A 26693-nucleotide genomic window follows, 5' to 3' on the forward strand; every position below is an offset into this window, starting at 1 on the left:
CATGTTTACTGCATTTGCTCTTTGCAATACTAATTTATTGACAGCGTTGTGCAAAAGATTAAACACCCTTATACAACAAACATACACTTCGGGTAGAGCTGTGCACAACTGTACACAATATTGCAGGACATATTGGAACTGATCCTACAACACACACCGGTCTGTAAATCAAATTGTTAAATTTAGAAGACATTTTCAAGAGAAAAAATAAAATTAACATGACAGATTTTGACAATTTCAACATTTGCGTATGTAATGAATATACGGAGAGACTCTTCAGCATTCACAAGATTAGTTCATTTTGACTGACACGACATAAGCAGATGATAATGTTCTAAAACAGCAGAGAGTTGTATGATAGCAATTGATGCATATCCAAAAGCATTTGACATTTGTTGGAAGGAATGAGAACCTGATACTATGACTATGCACAAATGACTAATTGTTTTAAGAAATGCATTAACTGTTGTGCAAATATAAATAGTGTTGTGAGAAATGCACCAAAGCCACTGGGAAAAACTGTAATAACCAATCCTTTAAATTTTTGTAGTTATATAATCTTTTACTTTCTCAAAAAGATGAAAAATTCAATGAATTAATAGTAATAATAATTCTAATCAATTTTGACATTACATGTATGGAATTTTGTGTGTTGTGTTCTGTTTTAAAATTTGGCAGACAAATATTTAAAACTACAAATGAATATGAATAATTACATTGCATATTTCATAAACAATACAGTGAAAATAAATTAAAGGTTTCATATTTAAAATAGAATATTACAGTTTCTGCATTAAATATGATCTCGGTTGTGAAAATAAGCATGATTTCTGTGCATGCACTGCAAACGGATGATATGTAAACAGGTTTTAATTCATGAGACGAGACAAAAAACCTAAATAACCATTTTCTTTTAATAAACACCACTGATTTAAACACACAAACACCGAGTTAATGTGGTAAATGTGAAATGTGGCGCAATGAATCACCTAAAAACCCCAAACGGTACTGTTTTCACATTAGTGTGTAGTATGCCTGCTAATAGTGTGCAGTATAGCCGAATATGAACACTCTTCAATGTAAACGTTGAATGGCGCCATCTAGTGTTCATACGCGGGACACCACAAATTCTGCACATTATTCGCTTTGAAATAGTTTCCTCTGAGATAATACAATTTAGTGTACGAGTAAGACGTTTTATATTTGTCTATCCGTTAATTTATTACAACATTAATTAAAAACAACGCTAAATACAAAGCCATTGTGATGCCGCATATGCTAACTCGCTAGCTATAATTTTTTTAAATATCAGAATGGCTGACAGAGTGAGTTTGTATCAGGTCAGAGTTCTGGATCTCTCTCTCTTTGCTCTTCTGTGTCTCATGATCATGTATTAATAGAAGAAATGTGACCTCAATAATCTGATATGCAGTTAATGTGAGGGCTACTAAACTTATAGGCTAACACAGTCGACCTGACGACAAACACTGCTGACAGAAAAAAGGTAAAAAAAAAACAAACAGATCTAGTAATGCGAGTAAAGTGTGGTTTTAAAGCACAGTAAGTCAGGATGTGCTGTTAAAGTGCTTTTTGGCTTGTGTGTGTGAAGTTTTCTTTACTTTTTAGGCTATAAAATGTATGACACTGTTTTTTATAAGTTGCATTATCATAAAATTGACAGACTTTATCACATTTTGTTGTGTATTTAAGGGAAATTAACACGAATTAATGTTCGCTTTTAGACCTGCATGTGGGTTTATTTACTGTACTTGCATCTTGTTGCGATGATGTGGATTAAAATTTGGCGCGGAAAAAAAAAAAACTGCTGACGCTCCATTTTGGTTATAAAAACGTTTGCAAACGGTTAGGGAATAGCACTCTTTTTTAATATCATGCTATAAATCATGCCACATATCTAACTAAAATAGTCTGGGGTAAATAAATCAATGTTTTTGAGACATTGTTTTAGAAACATACAGATTAACACTGAACAAACATCCTATTTACGTTCTCTGAGGAAAAATTGACTGAACTTGATAGATAGATAGATAGATAGATAGATAGATAGATAGATAGATAGATAGACAGACAGATAGATAGACAGACAGATAGATATATAGAAAGTATTTGCTTGTGTTATCTTTCATTGGTTGACTACATATTTCAGTAGAGACGTCTGTCTATCTATCTATCTATCTATCTATCTATCTATCTATCTATCTATCTGTCTGTCTGTCTGTCTGTCTGTCTGTCTGTCTGTCTGTCTGTCTGTCTGTCTATCTGTCTATCTATCTATCGTCTTTATGCCTAGTGTTCTCTTTAAAAGCTGTTGTTTACTATTTTATCTTCATCATGTTGTCTTTTTTCCATATTCTTTCCTTTAAATTAAACTTTTTAATGCTGTGATTCTTAACTTAACAGTTTTATTAAGCTCTTGTAACACTTAAAAGACTTTTTTTTAACTTCATGTAGAAAAAAAGTCATTAAAATCCTTGCTCTGCTATAAATTGGGATGCTGTGTTGAGTTTTTGTGCTATCGTTTTGAAAACTTCATTATTAAATCCCTCATGATGTTAAACAAACGTTCTATTAACGTTGCTGGGAGATTTGCTGTTAGCTGTGTAATGTTATTTCTCTCAGGAGATCCGTCTCATATTATCTGTGTCAGTGCGATGGATGTGGACGTGGACACATCCGGAGGGATTTCAGACGAGGATGTGGCCATGCAGATGATGATTGAACAGAGTCTCCAGCAGAGCCACAAACCAACACAGTTGAAGAGCTACAGCGGAGACGCCTGCAGGTCAAACAACACACTTTATATACACATTTCACTTGAATTATAGAGGCTGTATTTTGTATTTACGCAGGTCAAACACACATTTCACTTGTATTAACAGTGCTGAATTTTGTTTTTTCAAACAAAATCACATGCACTTGAATGAAAGATGCTGTATTTCTGTCTGCAGGATTGTTCAGATTTCGCCTGAGAGAGAGAAGATTTTCAATGCAATAAAATACGGTATGAATAATAGATCGCACTACAATGTTTTGTTCAGTTCTGAAGGTAAAAGGGGTCCAACCCGGTACTAGAAAGGTGTACCTAATAAAGTGGCCCGTGAATATATATGTATGTGTATATATATATATATATATATATATATATATATATATATATATATATATATATATATATATATATATATATATATATATATAAACTTTGGAATAGCTGGAATTAATTTTAAAACAGATAAAATCACTCCCATCAATATATATATATATATATTTTTTTATTGAGTTTTTTACTCAGTATTGTCATGTAAAATGTAAGTTTCTTCATGCATGTGTGAAATAAAGCTAGACACTCAGGTTTCATAAGTATATACTAAATATATAGTAGAATCAAATGATTATGATCATCACATTTAAACAGTATCTGCTAAAAACCTTTTTTTGTTTTAGCCAGTTGTTTTGCAGGGATTATACTAGTCCAGTGTTTCTCAACCATGTTCTCGGAGGACCACCAACACTGCATGTTTCCATGTCTTTTTTATCTGTCACATCCATTACAGGTCTTTCCGTCTGCTAGTGAGCTGATGATTCGAATCAGGTGTGTTTGGTTAAGGAGACACGGAAAATGTGCAAAGCTGGTTGTCCTCCAGGAGCGTGGTTGAGAAGGACTGTACTAGTCTATCAGTTGGTTCACCAGCATAACTGATCTGGTTCAGCGAGTAATATTTTCCTCTTGCTGGTTCATCAGGTGATGAATTCTCTCTGCGTAAACTGACGGTCCACCAACGCTGTTTCTCTGAGGAAGACTCTACAGGCTTCATCCCTTTACACGACGCCGCCATTCAGAGCAACCCGAACATTCTGCAGATCACCTTCACCGGTTTGTGCATTCCCAGCATTCAGTGTGTATCTGTAATCTGGATTACGTAATAAGATTACCAAAATCAAGTACTTGTAATCAAAGTAAACTACTTTTTAAAATACTTGTAATCAGAATAAAGTATTTGTTTGATTATTTATTATTTACACAATGGCAGTAGGGGTGGCACAGTGGCTCAGTGGTTAGCTCTGTTGCCTCACAGCAAGAAGGTCACTTGTTTGAGTCTCGGCTGGACCAGTTTTCGGAGGTGTGGGTTTCCTCCGGGTGCTGCAGTTTCCCCCACAGTCCAAACACATGCGCTATAGGTGAATTGAATAAACTAAATTGTCCATAGTGTATGAGTGTTTCCCACTACTGGGTTGCGGCTGGAAAGGCATCTGCTGTGTAAAACATATGCTGGAATAGTTGGCGGTTATAGAAACCCATGCCAACACGGGTAGAACATGCAAACTCCACACAGAAATGTCAACTGACCAAGCTGGGACTCGAACCAGCGACCTTCTTGTGTCTCCTGCTATATAAAGTAAAGTTTATAAGTATTAACATTATTATTACTGTGTTTTCTCTGTTCAACAGCGTCTCCTGAAGACGCGAAGCACAGAAAGACTCGTCGTGGGAAAACGGCGCTCTTCTTAGCAGTAGAGAACGGGCTTCTGGACAATACTTTCTTCCTGCTGGATCACGGCTGCAGTCCAGACACGCTGGATAAAGAGGAGGACTCGCCACTCATTGTAGGTCAGAAAACACTCTATTAATATTAAAAGGAAATCAGTTATCAGATACTAGAGAGTTTTTGATTGGTCAGAGGATTTGAGGTGACGTCAAAAAAAATGTTGATCCGTTTATGTGGAAGTGACAAACTTCAATTCATTAATTTTCTTGTCGCCTTAGTCCCTTTATTAATCTGGGATTATTTTCTTAGTTTTCATTTCAAATAAAAATAAAGTTATATTTACCCCACACTGGCTATTCTACTTGTTGCTCTTTACACAGGCCTATCTATCCATCTACATTGTGATTGAGCACTAGTAATCCAGATTTAGTGATCCTAAAAAGTTCCTATCCGGATCAGATTGATCCAATCCAATGTTGCTTTGAAAAACTGGCTCAAAAAGTAAGCTGGATTACGTGATCATGGATCGCAAAAACAGGATTACTAAATCTGGATCAATTTTATCCAGATTAAACCTTTTGAAAAACCGGGCCCAGGAGCTCTGTCAAATACTGGGGAGCTAAGCCGTTCAGAGCTTTGTTGGTAGTCAATAAAATTGTAAAATTTATACGATATTTAATAGGGAGCCAATGCAATGATGAAAGGACTGGAGTAATATGATCATATTTCTTTGTTCTTGAAAGCACTCTAGCAGCTTCATTTTGAACTAGCTGAAATTTAATACAAACTGCATGCTTTAAATATTTATATCAGCTTTAAATCTTCTAAATGTGAATTTTGTCACTGTTTTGGAGCACACTAGCTTATAGATATCCTTAAAACATATTCTAAAATCTAAAAAAAAAATCCCTGGAAGTTTTAAAATGCAATGTGACCTGCTAATTTAGAGCTACAGAAAGCAAATGTGCCACCATTTTATGATTTATTTTTAATTTATTTATTGTTAATGATTGTCATTGAAGGATTTAATATTTATGGCTGGCTTTCTGCTTGTTTGAGTCTCTCACTCTCTGCATTATTCAGCCATCAGAAACAATCAGCTTGAGATGGTGGATCTGCTGCTGAGGTTCGGAGCGCGTGTGAATCAGGAGTGTGTGAACTGCAGGACAGCTCTCCATGAGGCTGCCCGACTGGGTCTGACGGAGATTCTGGATCTTCTGATGAAGAACGGAGCTCAGGCTGATCCACGTAGCTCTTTCGGCCTCACACCGCTGGCTTTAGCAGCACAGGCCGGATACCTGGACATCATGAGGACACTAATACACAGAGGTCAGCAGAGGTCACCAGAAAACTAAAACCATTCTCATTAAAAAAATGTAACTCAGAAAGTACATCTTACATAAAATGTGCAAAAATAATCTAGATGTACTAAAATTTATAAATAGATGTATTCTGACAAACAACATAGGCTCGTTCTGAAAACGTACCTCCGTATACATTTCTGGAGATCATGAATTATGTAGCCAGAGCTACGTACGGCTGCATTTTGTCTTTAAAACGAACGCTACAGGGCAGAATGATTCCTTTTTATGCTTACCTCCATGTGGACGGCTTTTTCCCTGTTACTAGTTTGTCCAGTAGCTCTCCGCGTACGTCAGCAGACTTATGACATAGAGCTAAGTTGACTGCGGCGACGGAGTTCGAGGCTGGCAAAGAACAGTTTCAGCAGGTAAGACAAAACTAAAAGCCAAAAAATAAGATAAACGTGTAAATTACAGGGTAAGAATGTGGTAAAATCTGAAAATGTGGTAAAAACCAGGCAAGGATTGCTTTTGACAACACTGTTGGTTGGGTTTAGGGGAGGGGGGAGGGTGGGTCAGTTGATCGGTCAGTCAGTCAGTCGAAAGCCGCCTGTCGTGGATTTACACAAAAAGACTGGCACTCGTGAGAGAAATTTGAGATCTGAAAAAGCATACACAAACTGGTGGAATCACAAAAACAAAATCTGCAAAAAACACATATCTCCTGGGATGTATTTGGTGCTCTCCAGAAATCTATATAGGGGTACGTTTACAGAATGAACCTAGGTTCTTAAAAAAAACTCTAAAAATGACACCAGCTAATATAAAATGTAATAAAGTTACTTTATAATTAAGTTGCTTACCTATGCCTCATTTTTGATTTTGTTTAACTTAATTGAACTATAGTCATAGTTTATACAGAAGTATAAAAATCTTTGAAAAAAAAAAAAAATTATAATTTGAATTTAAATTCCTGATTTTCTTTTTATATTTTATATGACATTTTGTCTCAAATATTTCTTTTTCCGAGTAACTTTATTCTCGAAATTTAATGAGTTTATTCTCAATATTGTTTTGTAATTTTTTCTTAAAGCAACCTTATTCTTGAAAATTGAGTCCAAACATTTTATATAGTAATACAATTTTTTTTAAATCTGACATTATAATTTTGAGATGGTTTTATTTCAAAATGTAGATTGGTATAATTCCATCTTCTTAAATTTCAACTTTAGTTTATTCTGATGCAATAAAAACATTAATATATAAATAAGTGCTAGTTTTCAGTTGAGGTTAATATTTTTAGACATATTGAAGAGCAAAAACTACAAATTTTATCAAATGAAAATGGAAAATAAAAAATATAAATACAAATGAAAATTTTATATATTTATTTATTTATTACGATTTTTTTAAATTTATAAATAGCCTATTTAAAACATCAACTAAATGTGAAAAAGTCATCAACAATACTTGTTCAAACTACTTCAAATCAAATGAGCCAAAACAACACAATTCTTGACATTTCAATGGACAACTTAATTTTTTTATGTTCAATCCACATAAATTTGTTAAAAGTGTTAAGTTAACTCAATGGATTTGTGTTGGGACAACATCCACCGATGGAACCTTGCATTTTTTACAGTGAAGGAAGAACTTAAAATTTACAAAAAACATTTATATATTAAAAATAATACAAAAATACACAATTCTACAGCACATATATTGCCTAAAATATGAATAAAAAAGCTACTTCACAAAGTAAAAAATTAACTCAACTTCACTATCCTCCAAAAAGCAACTATGAAAGTATTTTTCTGGACTCTTCTATCAGGCATTGAGTGTCTTTAATACAGTGTGTTTGTGCTCAGGTGCTGATGTGGAGTCTCAGGCTCAGGATTGCGCAACCATCTTGTTTGAGGCTTGCATTTCAGGAAACCCTGACGTGATTTCATTACTGCTGAAGTCCGGCGCAGACGCAAACGTCCCCAAACACACGGGACACCTGCCCATCCACAGAGTAGCTCACCGCGGACACCTCAAGTCAGTGACACACATACATCTGAAGTCAAAATTATGAAAACCTTTTCCAGATATTTCCCAAATTATGTTTACAGAGCACTGAATTTTTTACAGTATTTCCTATAATATTTTTTCTTCTGGAGAAAGTCTTATTTGTTTCATTTCGTCTAGAATAAAAGCAGTTTCTAATTTTTTAAAACCTTTTTGAGGACAATATTATTAGCCCCTTTAAGCTGTAATTGTTTTGGATTGTCTCAGAAAAAAACAATGACTTGCCTAATTACCCTAACTTTATCCTAATTAACCCAGTTAAGCCTTTAAATGTCACTTTAAGCTGAATACTTGTGTCTTGAAGTATATATAGTCAAATATTATGTGCTGTCATTATGGCAAAGAGGAAATAAATCAGTTATTAGAAATAAGTTAATAAAATTATGATGTTTAGATGTGCCGAAAAAGGTTATTATACCATCAGTATCTTATGCCCATGTGGGAATGTTCTCTTGTAACTTCATGCTGCTTTTCTTATTTTATTAATGCATACCTGATCTCCACAGGGCCCTCGCTCTCCTGATCCCCGTCACATCGTGGGATGCAGTGGACGACAGCGGCATCAGTCCTCTTCATTCAGCCGCCGCCGGTGGACACACACACTGTCTGGAGATGCTCCTCAATGCCGGATACGACCCAAATTTCATGCTCCACCCATGGGTCCGGCGCAGCTACGATGATAAGCGTCAGTCGGCACTGTATTTCGCCGTTTCAAACGATGATGTCTCCTCTGCAAGAGTCCTTCTAGAGGCCGGAGCCATGCCCAACCAGGACCCGGTCAAATGTCTGCAGGTTAGGGAGGGACGATGTCTAGGCCGATATGGGGTGTTTTTGTTTATAAATATTTTGCTGAACCCTTAATCCTGGCGTTAATATAGGATCCAGATCACAGAGATTTTAAAGCGTGACATATCGGTTGATTTGCGGTTGTTGAACTCGCTTCCCTTGGATTTAAGGAACGGTGATAGTCATCACGCTTTTAAATCCCAACTTAAAGGGCAGCGAAACCCCCTCGTTTCAGCAGGGTGTTTTCACACCTCTACTTTGGAAAAAGTCAGAAAAGTGGGCGTGTCCAGCTTTTTTTAGGGGGGAGTGTCGGAGGAAGAAAAGAGGGAGGGTGTGGGAGTGTCTATTTGGGCGCGCTGAGTTTCAGAGTCAAAATACACAAACACAGGGCACAAAGTGACTGTGTTTACATGGACATCTGTAGTCTAATTATTTGCCAAATTATTAAATGGTGGACTTTAACTGCAGTTTGGCTCTTTCATTCAGGGAATTCATTCATGTCCCTCGCGACAAACGAGATATTTGATTCGAGGAGCTGCTGTAAGCGTGTATTTTTCATGCAATGTTTGATACCGCACGGCGTATGAGAGAAAAAAAAACTTTGCACTTCCCGGAAACTTAGATGCACACGGCAGGTAGTGTCAGAAAGCCGCGTGTGTTATTCCGGTCACAAAATCCGGTGAAAAGAGGTTAAAGTTTGATTGTAGTGCTAACATGTTTACACTCGGTGCAATAGTTAGTTCGATACGAACAAACTGAATAAACAAAGAGCACTGGTCGCTCACTTACCAAATCTGTAGAGACAGGACAATCACCAGCAACTAGAGCCGCGTCTTTATGAAGAGGAGACTACAAGCGAATCCGGATCTCAGCGTTTGCAGATGAGAACAGCTCTCAGGTAAACAATAATCCTCCTTAGACACGTAAGTTATTGTTGTCATGCGTCGCGTACACTGTTAATCCACACGTGACTCCAGCTGCGCTCTCACAGAGAGAAAATGGAAACAAAACTTAACTGCAGCAAACTATAAAAGCAACACTTCGCTTGTTTTGCCAACACAACGTGGCGTCTCTGTCGTCTTAACACTGTGACACTAATGAATATTAATGAAGTTGCACAATAGAGCGCGCTGATTGGTTTGAACCAAGCTTTACTCATGCATTAATGTAAGACGTAATAAGACACACTCTGGCACAGACGTCCAGTCTGCACGCTGGAATACACGCTATTATGTCATGACCGTGACGCAGCTTCAAAAATTCGTTTCAAACCGGAAGTACGAATTTGCTTGAAATAACGCAAAAACAACCAATTTACATTTTTTAGTGAGATATATGTGTCCTAATAGTGTTTTTAGCAGTGTGGGACACATATACCACTGTCAACAGCTCAAAACATGTGTTTTGGTGTTTCGTGACCCTTTAAGACCCATCTTTTTAAGCAGCCTATATGACTATATGTTTAACTCCATATCTCCCCTTTCTCCTGCAGGTGGCGCTGCGTCTGGGTAACCACGAGCTGATTCAGCTACTGCTGCGATACGGTGCCAATGTGAATTATTTCTGCCGGGTGAACACCACACACTTCCCCTCGGCGCTGCAGTACGCGCTGAAGGATGAGCTGGTGCTGCGGATGCTGTGTAATTTTGGCTATGATGTGGAGCGATGCTTCGACTGTCCGTATGGAGAAGGGTCGCATGTGCCACGCGGATATGAGGGCTGGACTGATACCGTCATCAAAGACACTCTGGTGATTTTTGGAACAGAGCTTGATTGTTTGTTGAGATCCATGTTGGGTGTAATGTGTAGACCCACACCGAATCCACAGATTCAGAGGATTTACATCAGAATTATTAGCCCTCCTATAAAATTTCAATGATTTTTATATTTTTTTCCTCAATTTCTGAAGGAAACGGAGAGAAATACATTTCTAATAACTGATTTCTTTCATCTTTGCCTTGATGACAGCACATAATATTGGACTAGATGTTCTTCAAGACACTAGTATTCAGCTTAAAGTGACATTTAAAGGCTTTACCAGGTTAATTAGGGTAAGGTTAGGCTAATTTGGCAAGTCATTGTATAACAGTGGTTTGTTCTGGAGGCAATCCAAAGCTAATATTGCTTAAGGGGGCTAATAATATTGACCTTAACATTTTTAATAGTGCACTATGTCTTTAAATAGTGCACTATTTGAGTAACCAGCTACTTCTAGTGGTGTCCAATACTATAGTGAACGTTATGAAGTGCTTTGAATCAGGGCCGCCCTAAGCAGGATTTTATTTGGGCCCCCTTGGTGCAAACAATATGACAAATTATCGTCAATCCTTGATTATTCGCGCACTATAAATTTAAAACACACATTATCGATTTTATTCGCTGTAGATGTGTTGCTTACATTATAAAATATTTTAAGACAATTCTAAATATTATTCTGCAGAAACAACTTCCTATTGATCCCACTTTTTATGACTGCTTGCCACAAATCTAAATAGTTAGACACAAAATATTAATCTGAGCTGACAGAAACAACAACAGCTGGAAGTAGCCAATAGCATACTTATTATTATTATTCAGTCACAAGACGCTGCCAAACAGTCAAACATAGTGACAATAAAGATATTTTTTTTAAATGGATATAAATGTTAACCCTGAAAAAAAATTGTTACGTATTTTGCAGTTCAAATAACTTAAAACATCTATTTAAATGAAATTCAAATTAAACAAAGAAGCATTTTCAGATCTCTTTAGATAAATGTCTTGATAAATGTCTCTTTAGATAAATGTCTTGATAAATGTCTCTTTAGATAAATTTAGATAAATGTCTTGGCGCCAGAGTATGTACAGCGGTCGGAAATAACGATAAATGGTCATATATTTGTCCCACCCCCCTAATCCACAACGCAACAAACTAAAACAAAAACGAAAGTCACTCAGTCATTTCATGCACTCTTTGGGGCCCCCTGGTGGCCACGAGGCCCTAAGCAGCCGCTTAGTTCGCTTATGCCTTGAGCCGGCTCTGCTTTGAATCTATCCCACAATGCACAGCAATAATGAGTCTACAACCCCTGTACACTCAACAGTTAGAGAACCCCCTGGCTTATGTAAAGTTAGAGTCTGCCCGCAAAATGCCATCTAAAGTGCTATCCGAGTAGTGTAAATTGTTTCAAAATAAAATATTGTTCAACTAAAGTAACGTTTGTTTACATGACTGTTACGTTCCCTTCAACTCTGTCTAGGGGGACACGGGTACGCAACAGAATGTTAATGGAGTTTTGTGTGTGTGTATCAGCATTGAGGTCCTATGAGACACTTCTCAAAGGACTAAACAAAAGAAATACCTGAATGAAGATTAACAAAATATTTATTAAAGGATTAAGGGAGGGTTCCAAAAAAACTTCAAGAGGGGGTTCAAGCCGAAGCAATAAACAAAAATTCTCTAACTGAGCGAAAGGGAAAAACTAAATAATCTATAAAAAGAAAAGAAAAATACATCAAAAATTCTCACTCCCTTACTAACATAAACAGGAGAAAACTATTACAAAAAGGAAAATGGCACTTCCTCTCTGCTAACCCAATCCCTGATTAACAAAGAGTGTTTAACAAATTAGAATTGAAAACATAAACTTACAATTAAAAAGAGGTTGAAACAAAACCTGTATGAGGTGGTCAACAGAATCAACAGAACTTAAACAAATTAAAGCTCCTAATCAACAAATAATGCTTAAAGGATTAAACAAAGCATATCTTTAAAGTTTCAAAAAGAGCCTCCACACACACACACAAAAACACAACTGTTCCATTGGAGACAAGCTGCTTAAATGAGCACGACTTTACTCGTCCTCCAATCACTGAATGGGTCATTAGTGGCAGCAGGTGGCGTTCATCATCACCTATTAGGGTGTAGCAGAGAAAGAGAGAAAGAAAATACAAAACAGAAACAAATACGTCCTGGGACGTAACAATGACAGAAATCAAAAGTCTTTGTTTCATTACTGATAAACAACTTGCTAAATAACTACACAACTAATAATAAATCAATTACAACAGGGACTGAACAGGAAGTTGAAGAGGGATTTATCAAACAGCAAAACACAAACAACATAGAGTTTCACTCACTCCTTCTAGTGGACAATATTAGTGGACTAATGTAGGGAATAGCGGATAAGGGTATTTGGGTAAAAAATGGTAAAACTCAACTGTTTAACTCTAGAGGAGTTGTAAAATGAGTCTATTTTCAAAAAAAGAATGAATGTGTCTTTAAAGCGGTGGTCTCAAACTCAATTCCTGGAGGGCCGCTGCTCTGTAGATTTAGCATCAACCACCTTCCACTCACAGCTGCCTAATAGTCTCTAGTAGTCTTGAACGCCTTGATTAGTTGGATCAGCTGTGTTTAATAATGGTTGGAGCAAAACTGCAGAGCTGCGGCCCTCCAGGAATCCAGTTTGAGATCCATGCTTTAAAGAAAATCAAATAAAAAAATCGTGAGAAAATCTGAATTGGCCTCTAAAAAAAACATTTAGACTGATGCATCAGTAAAATAGTTGGATTGATCGAGTTGCATTGGTTTTGAAAGCTCTTCTTCTTCTTCTTCTTTGTCTTCTTCTTCTGTGTTTGTAGTTTTGTGAGGTGATTTCGGTCTCCTTTTTGAAGCATCTCTCGGGGAGTGTTGTGCGCATCATGATGGATTACGTGGATCATGTGAAATTCTGCTCCAAATTGAAGGCTGTGCTCATGGAGCAAAGACAGTGGGCTGAGATCTGCCACTTTCAAGGTTTGGACAAACACACTGGGATGTATATACAGTATACCACTTTGAAATAATGAGATGGACATGTTGAGATGGACAAGTGCCGATATACAGCCATATCGCACTGCCACAAGTGTGATATTGCGTTTATACAACAGTTTGACGGCATAATTGTGGATATAAAAACAAAATCAAACATGGAGAGTCTCAAAAACCCTTTTGTATGAGGAACTACTTTCTTCCGCGTTGGATTTAAATCATAAGCTGACAGTTAAACAGCTGAGCGAGCATCTTTTAAGCTTTAGATCTGTAGTGTCTGCTTTCTGCTGGCTGTATGTGGGCGGAGTAATACACAAAGGGTGAAGAGGCTGTACGGGTGCTGATATTACTTAAATATATTACGCCTATCAGCCAATTAGATTTGAGAACCAGACAGAACTGTTGTAAAAACATATATATATAATACTTGGTTTGTATAACATTTTTTTATTCAATAATAAATTGTTTATATATTATACTTTTATATTATTATTATACATAATTTTATAGGTACTGATTATAATATTTTTTAACTAACAATTTAAAAATAACAATTAACAACTTGCATCATAAAGGTTTAGGATTTATATACTTTTTAAAATTGTGGCTTTTTGCAAGTTTATTTCGCATTTTTGAATGGAAGCAAAGCTAATGTAGCTCGCTGTTGAAAGGAATGAGCTTAACTGCTCTGTCTTCTAGCTGCACAATGTTGCCCTGAGGGCAACAAATAAAAAGACTGCTATTTTAGTACTCATTTAGTACCTGACAAAAGTCTTGTCGCGGATCCCAGCAACAATAATAACTTGACTTCTAGTTGATCATTTGGAAAAGTGGCAGAAAGTGGATTTTTCTGATGAATCATCTGTTGATCTGCATCCTAATCATCACAAATACTGCAGAAGACCTCCTGGAACCTGCATGGACCCAAGATTGACATAGAAATCAGTCAAGTTTGGTGAAGGAAAAATCATGGTTTGGGGTTATATTCAGTTTGAGGGCGTGCGAGAGATCTGCAACATCAACAGCCTGAGGTATCAAGCATCTGTGCTGCCCATCACATTACAAACCACAGGAGAGGGACAATTCTCCAGCAGGATAGCGCTCCTCATACTTCAGCCTCCACATCAAAGCTCCTGAAAGCAAAGGTCAAGGTGCTCCAGGATTGGCCAGCCCAGTCACCAGACATGAACATTATTGAGCATGTCTGGGGTAAGAATATTCATTCTGTCTCCACTGCAGCAGGACTTTATATTCTATACTGGACATTATTTCTGTTCAGTGATGACACTTTAGTCTAAGCAGAGTCAGACCTTACTGTCCTAATGAAATCATTCAAAATCAAGGCATGATCATGTTTTATTTGGGTAAAATAAGCGTCATCTAGAGGCCTTTGCCTTTCTTATAAGACACTTCTAATACCAAATGATCAACTAGAAGTCAAGTTATTATTTCTTGTTCCTAAAACTTGAACAGACGATAAGTGTTTTGTCAGGTAGTGTATGTAAATAATAACAAAACGTGTCTTTTCTCAATCAAACATGCTTCTTCACATATCCATGCACATCACACATGTTTTTAATATAAAGATATTTCAATTTAAATACGTTAAAAAGTGAAATCCATCTTAAATTCTGCTCAACCAGGCTATGGTCTCAAGAATGGCTCTTTTGCCCCAAGAATAAAGGTCAAACCCACACCCACCCTAAATTTCATCAATCACCAACTTATTATTAGACTATTTTGGTGATATTTTACATTAAGAAATGTAAAGGGTTGTTTTGTCGGCCAAAAAATTGGAGTCAACGCCATGCCATAAAAGATAAGGCTAGTAGTGTTAGTTGATGGTTTGTTAATACCATTAATTGTGACCTAAACTACAGTGTTACCCATTTGTCTCCACAGAGAATGTGCGATGTCTGCAGCATCTCTGTCGGCTGAAGATCAGGGCTTGTTTGGGTCGACTGCGTTTAAGAGCTCCCATTTTCATGAGTTTTCTTCCACTGCCGGAGAGACTGAAACATTACATCCAGTACAGGGAATATGATCTGTATGGTCAGAAATGCCAAACGCAGAGCAAATGAGCCAGAGCAACACACATAATCACGGCTGTCCACTATATATACATGTTTATTATTAACATATATTGACAGTGTCTTAAGGAGGACCTTATGGCTCTTTGTTCACGGTGTAAAATAAGTCTCTGATGACTCTCAGAAATAAAGGTACGTGAGCTGTCACTGGGGTGGTACCTTTTCAATAGGTACAAATGTAAACTTAAATGGTCCATATTGGTACCTCAAAAGTATATATTAGTACTTATAAATTTAAGAGGAACACTTTTGTAGTTTTTAGGTACTAATATGTACCCTTGAGGTGTTAAAATAGACCTTTTATTTACAAATTTGTACCTTTTGAAAAGGTACCACCCCAGTGAGCTCGTGTACCTTTATTTCTGAGAGTGTAGTGTGTAATTTCAGCTCAAAATACTACACTAATAATGTTTTATACCTCTTTGAAACTGACTCTTTTAGGGTTCGATCCTAATTGTGGCGTTTTAGTGACTGCCGCTTTAAATTCAAATGAGATTGAGCTCTTTTTTAAAAGAGGGCGGAGCTACAAATGCCTATATGTCAGCATAGTAGCAGATTCAAAAACAAGACTAATGTTCTATGCCAATGAGGGATGGATGTCCACTAGTGGGCGGAGCTTTCCTCCTCTGATGACACGTACAAATAGAGAATGTCAATCAAAGTGTTTCTGCAGTGTGTTTTTATCAAGTCTGATTATAAACAACAGAATTAATACATTTTTACCATTAAAAACGGGCTATGGTCCCACACTGCTGCCACACAACTGGGTTTAAACCCTTTATTAAAGGGATTTTTGCATAATAGGTGCCCGTTAATGCTTATGAATATGTATAGAACACAACTAATGAGATAAATACTTGCTATTATTAAAAAAAATAAACATTAAAGCATTTGTTTACATTTGTTTAAGATAGCATATTTATGTAAAAAAAAAAACAAGCAACACAATATATATATATATATATATATATATATATATATATATATATATATATATATATATATATATATATATATATATTTATTTATTTATTACTTTTAGGAGATTTTATGTTTGATATTTTTTTAACAAGCAAAAATTCATTATAAATGAAAACTTGTGAAATTGTTATTTTGTTATAATTTAAACCAATATCATATTTATATCATCATCACTTATTAATTTCTGCATATTTCTACACCTCTAATGTCTGATGTGATTTTTTTTTTTACAAATATTTTCCCTCATCAATATTTTATTAATGAAGTTATTTATCATTTTGAACATTCATTGATTCATTCATTTTCCTTCGGCTTAGTCCCTTTATTTATCAGGGGTCACTACAGCAGAGTGAACCGCCAACTATTTCAGTATATGTTTTACACAGCTGATGCCCTTCCAGCTGCAACCCAGTACTGGGAAACACCCATATACACTCATTACCACACACATACACTACGGCCAATTTAGTTAATCAATTCCCCTATAAAAATATTTAAATGTATTTTAAAAATTCATTCAGTCTTATTTTTTTTATTGATTTATTTAGATTATATATATATATATATATATATATATATATATATATATATATATATATATATATATATATATATACACACACACACACACACACACACACACACACACACACACACACACATTAGGTATTAGATATAGATATAAATATTGAACTTATTACATACATACATACATATACAAATACACACACATATATATTCGATATATATATATATATATATATATATATATATATATATATATATATATATATATATATATATATATATATATAAACATACCTCGCTCAGTCTACACAATATAAGTTAAATATTATAAGAGAAAAGCCAAATAAGCTTTGGCTTCTAAAAGTGTTTATAATACATCTATTTTATAAGAAGTATATGTGATTAAAAGCATAATAATCACTGGAATAAATTCTGATAATATCATCACGCTTTTATTTTCTTATAAAATAAACAATCGCGGACGTCATCACGTGATCAAAAGCGCTCCGCTAATCAGCAAGCGGGAGGAGGCGGGACTTCCGCGTTTGTGGGCGGATCCGGGTGGGTGTTGATTTGTCAGGAATAAAGCGAACATCAACATTAAAAACAGTCGTCAATTTATAACATATTAATCATTTAAACGATCGCATAGTTCGCGTTTGACCTGCAGCCATGCCTGGAATCGATAAACTACCGATAGAGGAAACTCTGGAGGACAGTCCGCAGGTAAACATCCACATTTAGCCTGCAAGCTAACAGCAATAAATATATAAACAAAGATTTGTAATAATCTGCATTCGCTTTTCTTTGCGTGATTTAAAGCAGTTTCTGGTTCTGTCTGTCCGTCTCGAAGGTTTAATTCGACTGATTTATGTCTGATTTGGAGCTCTTTAGCTTTTGATGGGTGGTGCTGGATTAAATATGGCATAATCTCTATTATTATTAAACACAGATGAACCAGAAATCATATCTCTAATACATAAGAGGAGTGAGAGTTTCAGTTATATCATATAATAAGACATGGAGTATACAATAAGATATGTTATATAATGAATATCAGATGAAAAACTCAATCATCTCTATACAGTTTATTATTAGCCCTCCTGTGGAATGATTATATTATATTGTAAGTGCTGTTTATTAATCATTATTTTCATTTTTTATTATCTTTATGTATTTATGTGATGATTCTTTTAAGGCAAGGCAGGTTTATATAGTATACTTCATACACAGTGGCATTTCTAAGTGCTTTAAATAAACAGGAATAAAAGGACAAGTATATATAAATTGATTAAAACAGATAAAAATGTGTTAAAACAGGTTATAACATATATATATATATATATATATATATATATATATATATATATATATATATATATATATATATATATATATATATATATATAATTTGCAATACCAATGTGTAGGGCTGTGCAATTTGGGGAAAATGTCTAATTGTGTTTTATTTATTTATTTATTTTATTTTTTTTTTTTTTTACAGATATCGTGATTTTTGATTTGCTATTTAATTTTGTAGTCAAGCTTCAGCTCAATAATCTGCGTCGTAGCTTCTTACTGCTAAAATGCAGTGAGTGTTATTTAAAAAAAGACCTGAAAATATAATAACTTACTCCAACATTTATTCAAATTTGTTTTTAAATATTCAGAAATTAAACTCATTTTTCTCTAGAGCAAACAGTAAACATAAATAAAATAATGACCTTACCTTACTGTTAACAAGTTGAACTCAATGTAGGGAGATAATGTAGCTTATTGTACAAACCAAAAAATAATAATCATAAAAATACAGGTCATTCCTCAAACTAACATGGCTGGTGAGAGGCAGATTGAAAAGTTCTGATTGGGCAGAGCAAAAATGTGCTCACTTAATTGGTGAGTAAGACTATTACACACACAGATGTGTGTATATATATATATATATATATATATATATATATATATATATATATATATATATATATATATATATATATATATATATTGTTGAAGTCAAAATTATTAGCCCTCATGTACAATTCAACATGTATTTAAACACAATAATTTTAGGAACTAATTTCTTTTGTCTTTGTCGTGATGACAGTAAACAATATTTTATAAGCTATTTTGCAAGATACAAGTATTAAACTTAAAGTGACATTTAAAGGCTTGTTTGAAAAAAAAAAGTTTTTCTTAATAATATTGACCCTAAAAATTGTTTAAAAAAAAAAAAAAACGTTTTATTTTAGCCAAGCTAAAAGAAATAAGACTTTCTTCATAAGAAAAAAATATTATAGGAAATACTGTAAAAATGTCTTTGCTCTGTTAAACGTAATTTGGAAAATATTCACATTAAAATGCACAAAATATTAATAAAATGCACAGACATTAACTGTATGTTAATGATGTTTGAATGACGTTATTGACTGTGTAATAATCATGAGTGTGTTTGTAGACTCGTTCTCTGCTGGGTGTGTTTGAAGAAGATGCAGCAGCGATTTCCAGTTATTTCAGTCAGCTTTTCAAAGCCATGCAGAGGATCTACGACGCCCAGGTAAGAAATCAGCCTTAATTCCAGATTAAATCAATGATTATTACATAAACTCCCTGAATTTATATAGTCTGAGAGAGCAGTATAAAAGTGTCTGATAAATTTAAACTGTAAATTTTGTCTTAATTCACATTAAAATTAAAATATTGAAATTACAGCTCGTGTTTTAGATAAAGAAATTAAAACTAGTTTTTAAGATCAGGATTTTAAAGAAATATTATTATTATTTGTATTATAACTTATAATTTTAAAATATAGCAATTAATACAATTATGTATTATTATCCATCTTTAATGGCTTATACAGTATATTATTTAGTATTTGTATTTTATATTAATATAAAACAAAAAATGTTCAGTCATATTTTCAATAAAAAAATTAAGTCAAGTTTTTTAAATGTTGGATTATTATTATTGTTCTCATTATTATTTAGGGTATAACTGAATAATATAAATGATATTTATATAAAAAAAATATAATAATACAAGTACTATTAATGTTTAATTTATTATTGTTATTATACGTGTGTGTGTGTGTGTGTGTGTGTGTGTGTGTGTGTGTGTGTATATATATAATATTTTATATTATTTATGCAATTAATAAATTATTGTTATTATTATGAAACAAACTAAATTGTAAATCATAGTGTAGATTAAAAAAGGTAATGTTTTTAAGTAGTTAATTTATTATTATTCTTATTATCATCATTTAAGGTCTAACTGTTACTGCAGTTATTTATTATTATATTCTATTTATGTCATTAATAAATTAGTAATTATTATCAATATTATTAAAAAAGAAGTCATATTTTAGATTAATACAATTAAACCATGTTTTTTTAAATATTGTATTATTATTATTATTATGTAAGGTATTATATATGTTTATATTATTTTACATTATTTATGAAACAATATATTTAATATTATTATTGTTATTATGAAAAAAACAAAATTGTAAAGCTTATTTTAGATTAAGAAAATTAAAATGTTTTTAAAAATAATTTTTATTATTATTCATATTATTATTATTCATATTATTAATATTATTATTATCATCATTATTTAAGGTATAACAGTTACTGCAGTTATATCTTATATATTATTTATGCCATTAATAAATTGATATTATCATTGTTATGAAACAAAAAAATCAGGTATTAATTAATTAACAAAGGAATTAATTAATGCAATGAAAATGTAATTGTAATGAAACAGTTGAAAAAAGGTTTTCCTGAGCCTGATGTGTTTCTCCTTGCAGAATGAACTGAGCGCTGCCACACATCTGACATCGAAACTACTGAAAGACTACGAGAAGCAGGTGATTTTCAGCTCATTTTCAGTCAAGTTTTGTGTTTCTGTCTCTGAATGTCTGAAACCAGTCTGTGGTTCTGTCTGCTGTGGTTCTGTCTGCTGTTCAGCGTTTTCCTCTAGGTGGCGACGACGAGGTGATGAGCTCCACTTTGCAGCAGTTTGCTAAAGTTATCGACGAGGTGAGAAACTCCTCCATCGCTCATGAATGACCGTATTAATATTAATAACAGTTCTGGTTATAACTGTGTGTTTATTTCAGCTCAGCTCCTGTCACGCGGTTCTCTCCACGCAACTCGCAGACGCCATGATGTTCCCCATCACACAGTTTCAGGAGAGAGACCTCAGAGGTGCATTATAGAAGATTCTCACTACCTTACTGTAATTTATTTGGTTAATAAATAATGCATAATTGATTGTTATACAAAGAAGGAAATTACCTGCATTTTTATGTTAATTTGTTTAAAACAAATTTTTAAGTTATTTGTTTTTTTGCACATTACTGTTTTATATATTTTTATATATTTTTATTTATTTAATTATCATTATTATGAATACATTTAATTAATACGTTACAATTAATACATTATTACAAACATTAATGCAAAAAAATGTTTTATTGTACAAAATGCTTGTAAAAAATCATTTATGTGCTTATACATTTTTTATTATTCCTTTTGTTTTCTTGTTTGAGTTATTTATTAAGTCCTGTCAAAAGATGAATGCTGAAAAAAATACATGAAAAATATATATGCATGTGTGTATACTGTGCATTTATTTTTGTGTTTATATATAAAAATACACACATGTATATATTTGATAAAATGCTTATTTGAATTTATATACATATACGCACACACACACAAATATAAATATATAAATATATATATATAATATATATGTGTGTGTATGTATATATGCCACATATATGTGTGTGTGTGTGTGTGTGTGAATGTTTTGGTTTTTTATTTTTATCTATATATATATATATATATATATATATATATATATATATATAGAATATATATATATATATAGAATATATATGTGTGTGTGTGTGTGTGTATACAAACACACACACACACACACACACACACACACACACACATATATATATATATATATATATATATATATATATATATATATATTCTATATATATATATATATATATATATATATATATATATATATATATATATAGGAAAAAATAAAAAAACAAAACATTAACACATACACACACATATATATGTGGCATATATAGACACACACAATATTTATACACATTATGTAAATATAATTTTTTTAATTTTTGGGATACAATTAATCATTTGACAACACATTTTTACGTATATTTTATATTCTGACTACTTTCAAGACAACATTAGTCAGTTATTGTAAATGTTTTTATTGAAATTATATTGTTTGCATGATGAAATTTACCTGTTTTAGCCATTGATGCTGACATAATGATATATGATAAACATATTCGTAAATATTTTAGTATGTTAAATTAAAATAAAATGAGACAGGTTACCTTAAATTCAAGTCAAAAATTCAATAGATTTTTTATCATTGTAAATCTTTTTGTACATTTTCTCTTTCATAAAACACACATTTTCTACTAATTTCATTACAATTCATCTGGCTTTACAGAAATTCTCATCCTGAAGGAAGTGTTTCAGCTTGCAAGTGATGGTAAGCATCATTTATGCCAAAAACAAACATATAATGCAACCACTACTCATTTGTGGCTGGATTAAGTTAAAAACTTTTTTCTTGTTCAGATCACGATGCTGCCGTACACAGATACAGTCGTCTGTCGAAGCGGAAGGAGAATGAGAAGGTGTGTGTGTGTGTTTGGTTATGATATTTTACAATGTATGATTGACACCTGCTTCATTTCCATGTCGCTCTACAGACCAGATACTGAGTTTATTGCTGAAAGTCTGTGTGTGTGTGTGTGTGTGTGTGTGTGTGTGTGTGTGTGTGTGTGTGTGTGTGTGTGTGTGTGTGTGTGTGTGTGTGTGTGTGTGTGTGTGTGTGTGTGTGTGTGTGTGTGTGTGTGTGTGTGTGTGTGTGTGTGTGTGTTTTATTATTTTATTTGTTTTATTATTGTTCCTCATTTAATTAAACACACAGAGCTTATGTTACTCTGAGATGCTCAGGTCATACCTGTGTCCTTGTGGGTGACTAAACATAAGGAAAATTTTACACAAATATTCACTCCAATACAGCAGATAATAATGAAATTCAATGTATTTGCAGCTCTGATTAAAATGAAGAGACATCTGAGTCTGCAAGTAATTCATTTTTATAAGATATAGATGGATAGATGGATGGATGGATGGATGGATGGATGGATGGATAGACGGACGAACAGACAGACAGACAGATAGACAGATAGACAGATAGATAGATAGATAGATAGATAGATAGATAGATAGATAGATAGATAGATAGATAGATAGATAGATAGATAGATAGATAGATAGATAGATAGATAGATAGATAGATAGATGGATGGATGGATAGACGGACGAACAGACAGACAGACAGATAGACAGACAGATAGACAGATAGACAGATAGATAGATAGATAGATAGATAGATAGATAGATAGATAGATAGATAGATAGATAGATAGATAGATAGATAGATAGATAGATAGATAGATGGATGGATGGATAGACGGACGAACAGACAGACAGACAGATAGATGGATAGATAGATAGATAGATAGATAGATGGATGGATGGATGGATGGATGGATGGATGGATGGATGGATGGATAGATAGATGAGCAAATCACACTTGTAGCAGTGCGATATGGCTGTATATCGGCACGGGTGGGAGGTGTGCGTTGACTTAGTGTCCCACCAGTGGCAATATACAGCCATGTTGCACTGTTAGGAGTGTGATATTGCGTTTATACAACATTTTGACGACACAATTGTGTATATAAAAAAGAAAATCAAACACGGAGAGTCTAAAAAAACTTATAAAAAACGTATATTTTCATAGATTGTTATTATAACTGTTTTCTTATTTATTTACAGTTTAAGTATATTTTATATGCTGACTATTAAGACAAAATTGGTATATTATTGTAAATTATTTTATTGGAATTATATGTTTTGCATAAGCAAATTGATCTGTCTTGTAATAAAATTTAAGTTCTTAATCGATATTAAAAATCATGTTTAAATTTCTTACGTAACATTTAAAGTTAATTATTTTTTCATATTGATGTATGAAGTTGTTATTATCACCTAATATGTTTCTTTTCTATAATGAGCTCGCCAGAAAATAAACATAATAATTCTTGATGTGACAAAAAATTAAACAAACATATGAGCCGTTATTAAACGCAGACACTGTCATCTGCAGGTGAAGAATGAAGTGATGGAGGATGTCTACACGTCCAGAAAGAAGCAGCACGAGACCACAATGCACTACTTTGCGTCTCTCAATATGCTGCAATATAAGAAGAAGATCGCTCTGCTGGAGCCGCTACTGGGATATATGCAGGCGCAGGTGAACACACGTACAGTTCTGCTGATATCTCAGTCATAATAATACAGTCTGATAACATGCAAACGCTTTACTGGCCGTTCATTGTTTGCTCTTCAACAGATCAGTTTCTTCAAACTGGGATCTGAGAATCTGACGCAGCAGTGGGAGGATTTCCTTACTAATATTGGCACCAGCGTGCAGAAGTGAGTGCTTTTATTATAGCAGAAATCTAAAGCTATTTAAGTTATTAATTTGTAATAAATATAAAAAGGTATTATGTATTTTAAAACTGTATTTATCTTATATATATATATATATATATATATATATATATATATATATATATATATATATATATATATATATATATATATATATATGTATGTGTGTGTATATATATGAATAAATTAAAATAGAAAAATAAATGATAATATATTAAACAATTATTTAAATAATAAAATAATTAATTTACTTAAGTGTAACTTTTGGTTTTAATTTTTGCATTTATATATAATTTATTAGTATATACACACACACACACACACACACACACACACACACACACACAAACACAGTGCTCAGTATAGATAAGTACACTCCTCTAACTTTTCTTTAAATTCATATTTTTTTTAATAGGAAGCTGTACAATATTATATTTGTGCATATACATTAGATTAGTCAGTACTGAAGCCAATTCTGGAGCTAATCTAGCTAAATACAAAATATCAATCAATGATCAAAACAAAATATGGCATTGTATTATATACAGTTAAAGTCAGAATCATTAGACCGCTTGTTTATTTTTTTTCCTTAATTTCTTTTTAACGGAGAAAAGATTTTTTCAGCACATTTCTAAACATAATAGTTTTAATAACTCCTTTTTAATAACTGATTTATTTTATCTTTGTCATTCATTCATTCATTCATTCATTCATTTTCTTGTCGGGGTAATCGCTTTATTAATCCGGGGTAGCCACAGCGGAACGAACCGCCAACTAATCCAGCAAGTTTTTAAGCAGCGGATGCCCTTCCAGCCGCAAATCTTTGGCATATGTCAGCAAATAATATTTGACTTGATATTTTTTAAGACACATCTATATAGCTCAAAGTGACATTTCAAGGCTTAACTAGGTTAATTAGGTTAACTAGGCAGGTTAGGGTAATTAGGCAAGTTATTGTTTAACGATGGTTTGTTCTGTAGACTATCAGAAAAAATATTTAGCTTAAAGGGGATAATAATATTGACAAATGGTGTTTAAAAAATTTAAAACTGCTATTATTTTAGCCGAAAAAAAAAAAGATTTTCTCCAGAAGAAAAAATATTATCAGACATACTGTGAAAATTTCCTTGCTCTGTTAAACATCATTTGGGAAATATTTAAAAAAAATAAAAAAATAAATCAGAGTGGGGCTAATAATTCTGACTTCAACTGTGTATGTATGTATATATATATATATATATATATATATATATATATATATATATATATATATATATATATATATATATATATATATATATATATATATATATATATAAATATAAATAATTATATTTATATATATATATATATATATATATGTATGTATGTATGTATGTATGTATGTATGTATGTATGTATGTATTGTATTGATTTTAGTTCTTGCTGTGAGGCTAACGTGCTACCCACTTTGCCACGATGCCTACTTATATTTAATACAAATTGTAAAGTAATACGCACAGTACATTCTCATTATAGTTTCAGTAATATTCAAGTTGTTTTTTGAATATTCTCTTGCATAATATTTGCATGAAAGTACATTTCCATTAATTAACAAGAAACTGCACTAAAACAGTTGTAATTTGCTTATGGTTTAAAATGGGAATTTTAAGTCTGTTCATTTAGATTTTTTCTGCTTTTGTGCATCTGACATGTTTTTCTCTGTGTTTGTAGCGTTCGCAGGGAAATGGACAGCGATGCGGAAGCGATGGAGCAGACGATTCAGGACTTGAAAGAAGTCAGTGACCCACTCTACATGCCCGACCCAGACCCCAACAGGATCCCTGTCAACCGCAATCTGACACGCAAAGCCGGATACCTCAACACTCGCAAGTACAAGACAAAAACATTACATTCACAGACTCTCAGTTTGACTGATGATTCGATTTTCAGTTTGGGTTCAGTGATTAATATTATCGATCGCACAATATAAAATATAGCAGGGTACATAGTTGAAGTCAGAAGTATTAGACCTTTTGAATTTTGACAATAGAAAACCAATA

General features: G+C 33.3%; 2 protein-coding genes across 4 annotated transcripts in view; both read left to right on the top strand.

Moving 5' to 3' along the window:
- Positions 1 to 1021: 1021 nt before the first annotated feature.
- On the top strand, positions 1022 to 16345 carry asb14a (ankyrin repeat and SOCS box containing 14a). Of its 2 annotated transcripts, XR_012387377.1 has the most exons (12): positions 1070 to 1504; positions 2641 to 2803; positions 2970 to 3022; positions 3764 to 3895; positions 4472 to 4630; positions 5592 to 5837; positions 7678 to 7849; positions 8386 to 8671; positions 10158 to 10415; positions 13286 to 13439; positions 15357 to 15676; positions 15874 to 16345. XR_012387377.1 is itself a non-coding variant. In XM_073917134.1 (11 exons), exons 2-11 carry the CDS (start codon positions 2673 to 2675, stop codon positions 15533 to 15535), a joined length of 1770 nt encoding a protein of 589 aa, XP_073773235.1. In that variant the 5' UTR covers positions 1022 to 1504; positions 2641 to 2672; the 3' UTR covers positions 15536 to 16345. The 2 variants fall into 2 exon arrangements, 1 of the variants encoding a protein (XP_073773235.1); XM_073917134.1 differs by having other exon boundaries at positions 1022 to 1504; positions 15357 to 16345.
- Positions 16346 to 17594: 1249 nt separating this feature from the next.
- appl1 (adaptor protein, phosphotyrosine interaction, PH domain and leucine zipper containing 1) overlaps positions 17595 to 26693 on the top strand; it is a 29618-nt gene continuing 20519 nt past the window's right edge. Inside the window, exons 1-10 of one of the 2 annotated variants that reach the window (XM_021479657.3) lie at positions 17595 to 17779; positions 19509 to 19607; positions 20865 to 20924; positions 21025 to 21096; positions 21177 to 21264; positions 22571 to 22612; positions 22702 to 22760; positions 24305 to 24451; positions 24551 to 24633; positions 26365 to 26523. In XM_021479657.3, the coding sequence (XP_021335332.2) occupies positions 17726 to 17779; positions 19509 to 19607; positions 20865 to 20924; positions 21025 to 21096; positions 21177 to 21264; positions 22571 to 22612; positions 22702 to 22760; positions 24305 to 24451; positions 24551 to 24633; positions 26365 to 26523 (863 nt within the window). In that variant the 5' untranslated portion in view covers positions 17595 to 17725. 2 annotated transcript variants of the gene reach the window in all.

This window comes from Danio rerio, chromosome 11, assembly GCF_049306965.1.
Source record: "Danio rerio strain Tuebingen ecotype United States chromosome 11, GRCz12tu, whole genome shotgun sequence".
NCBI classification, from domain to species: Eukaryota; Metazoa; Chordata; class Actinopteri; order Cypriniformes; family Danionidae; genus Danio; species Danio rerio.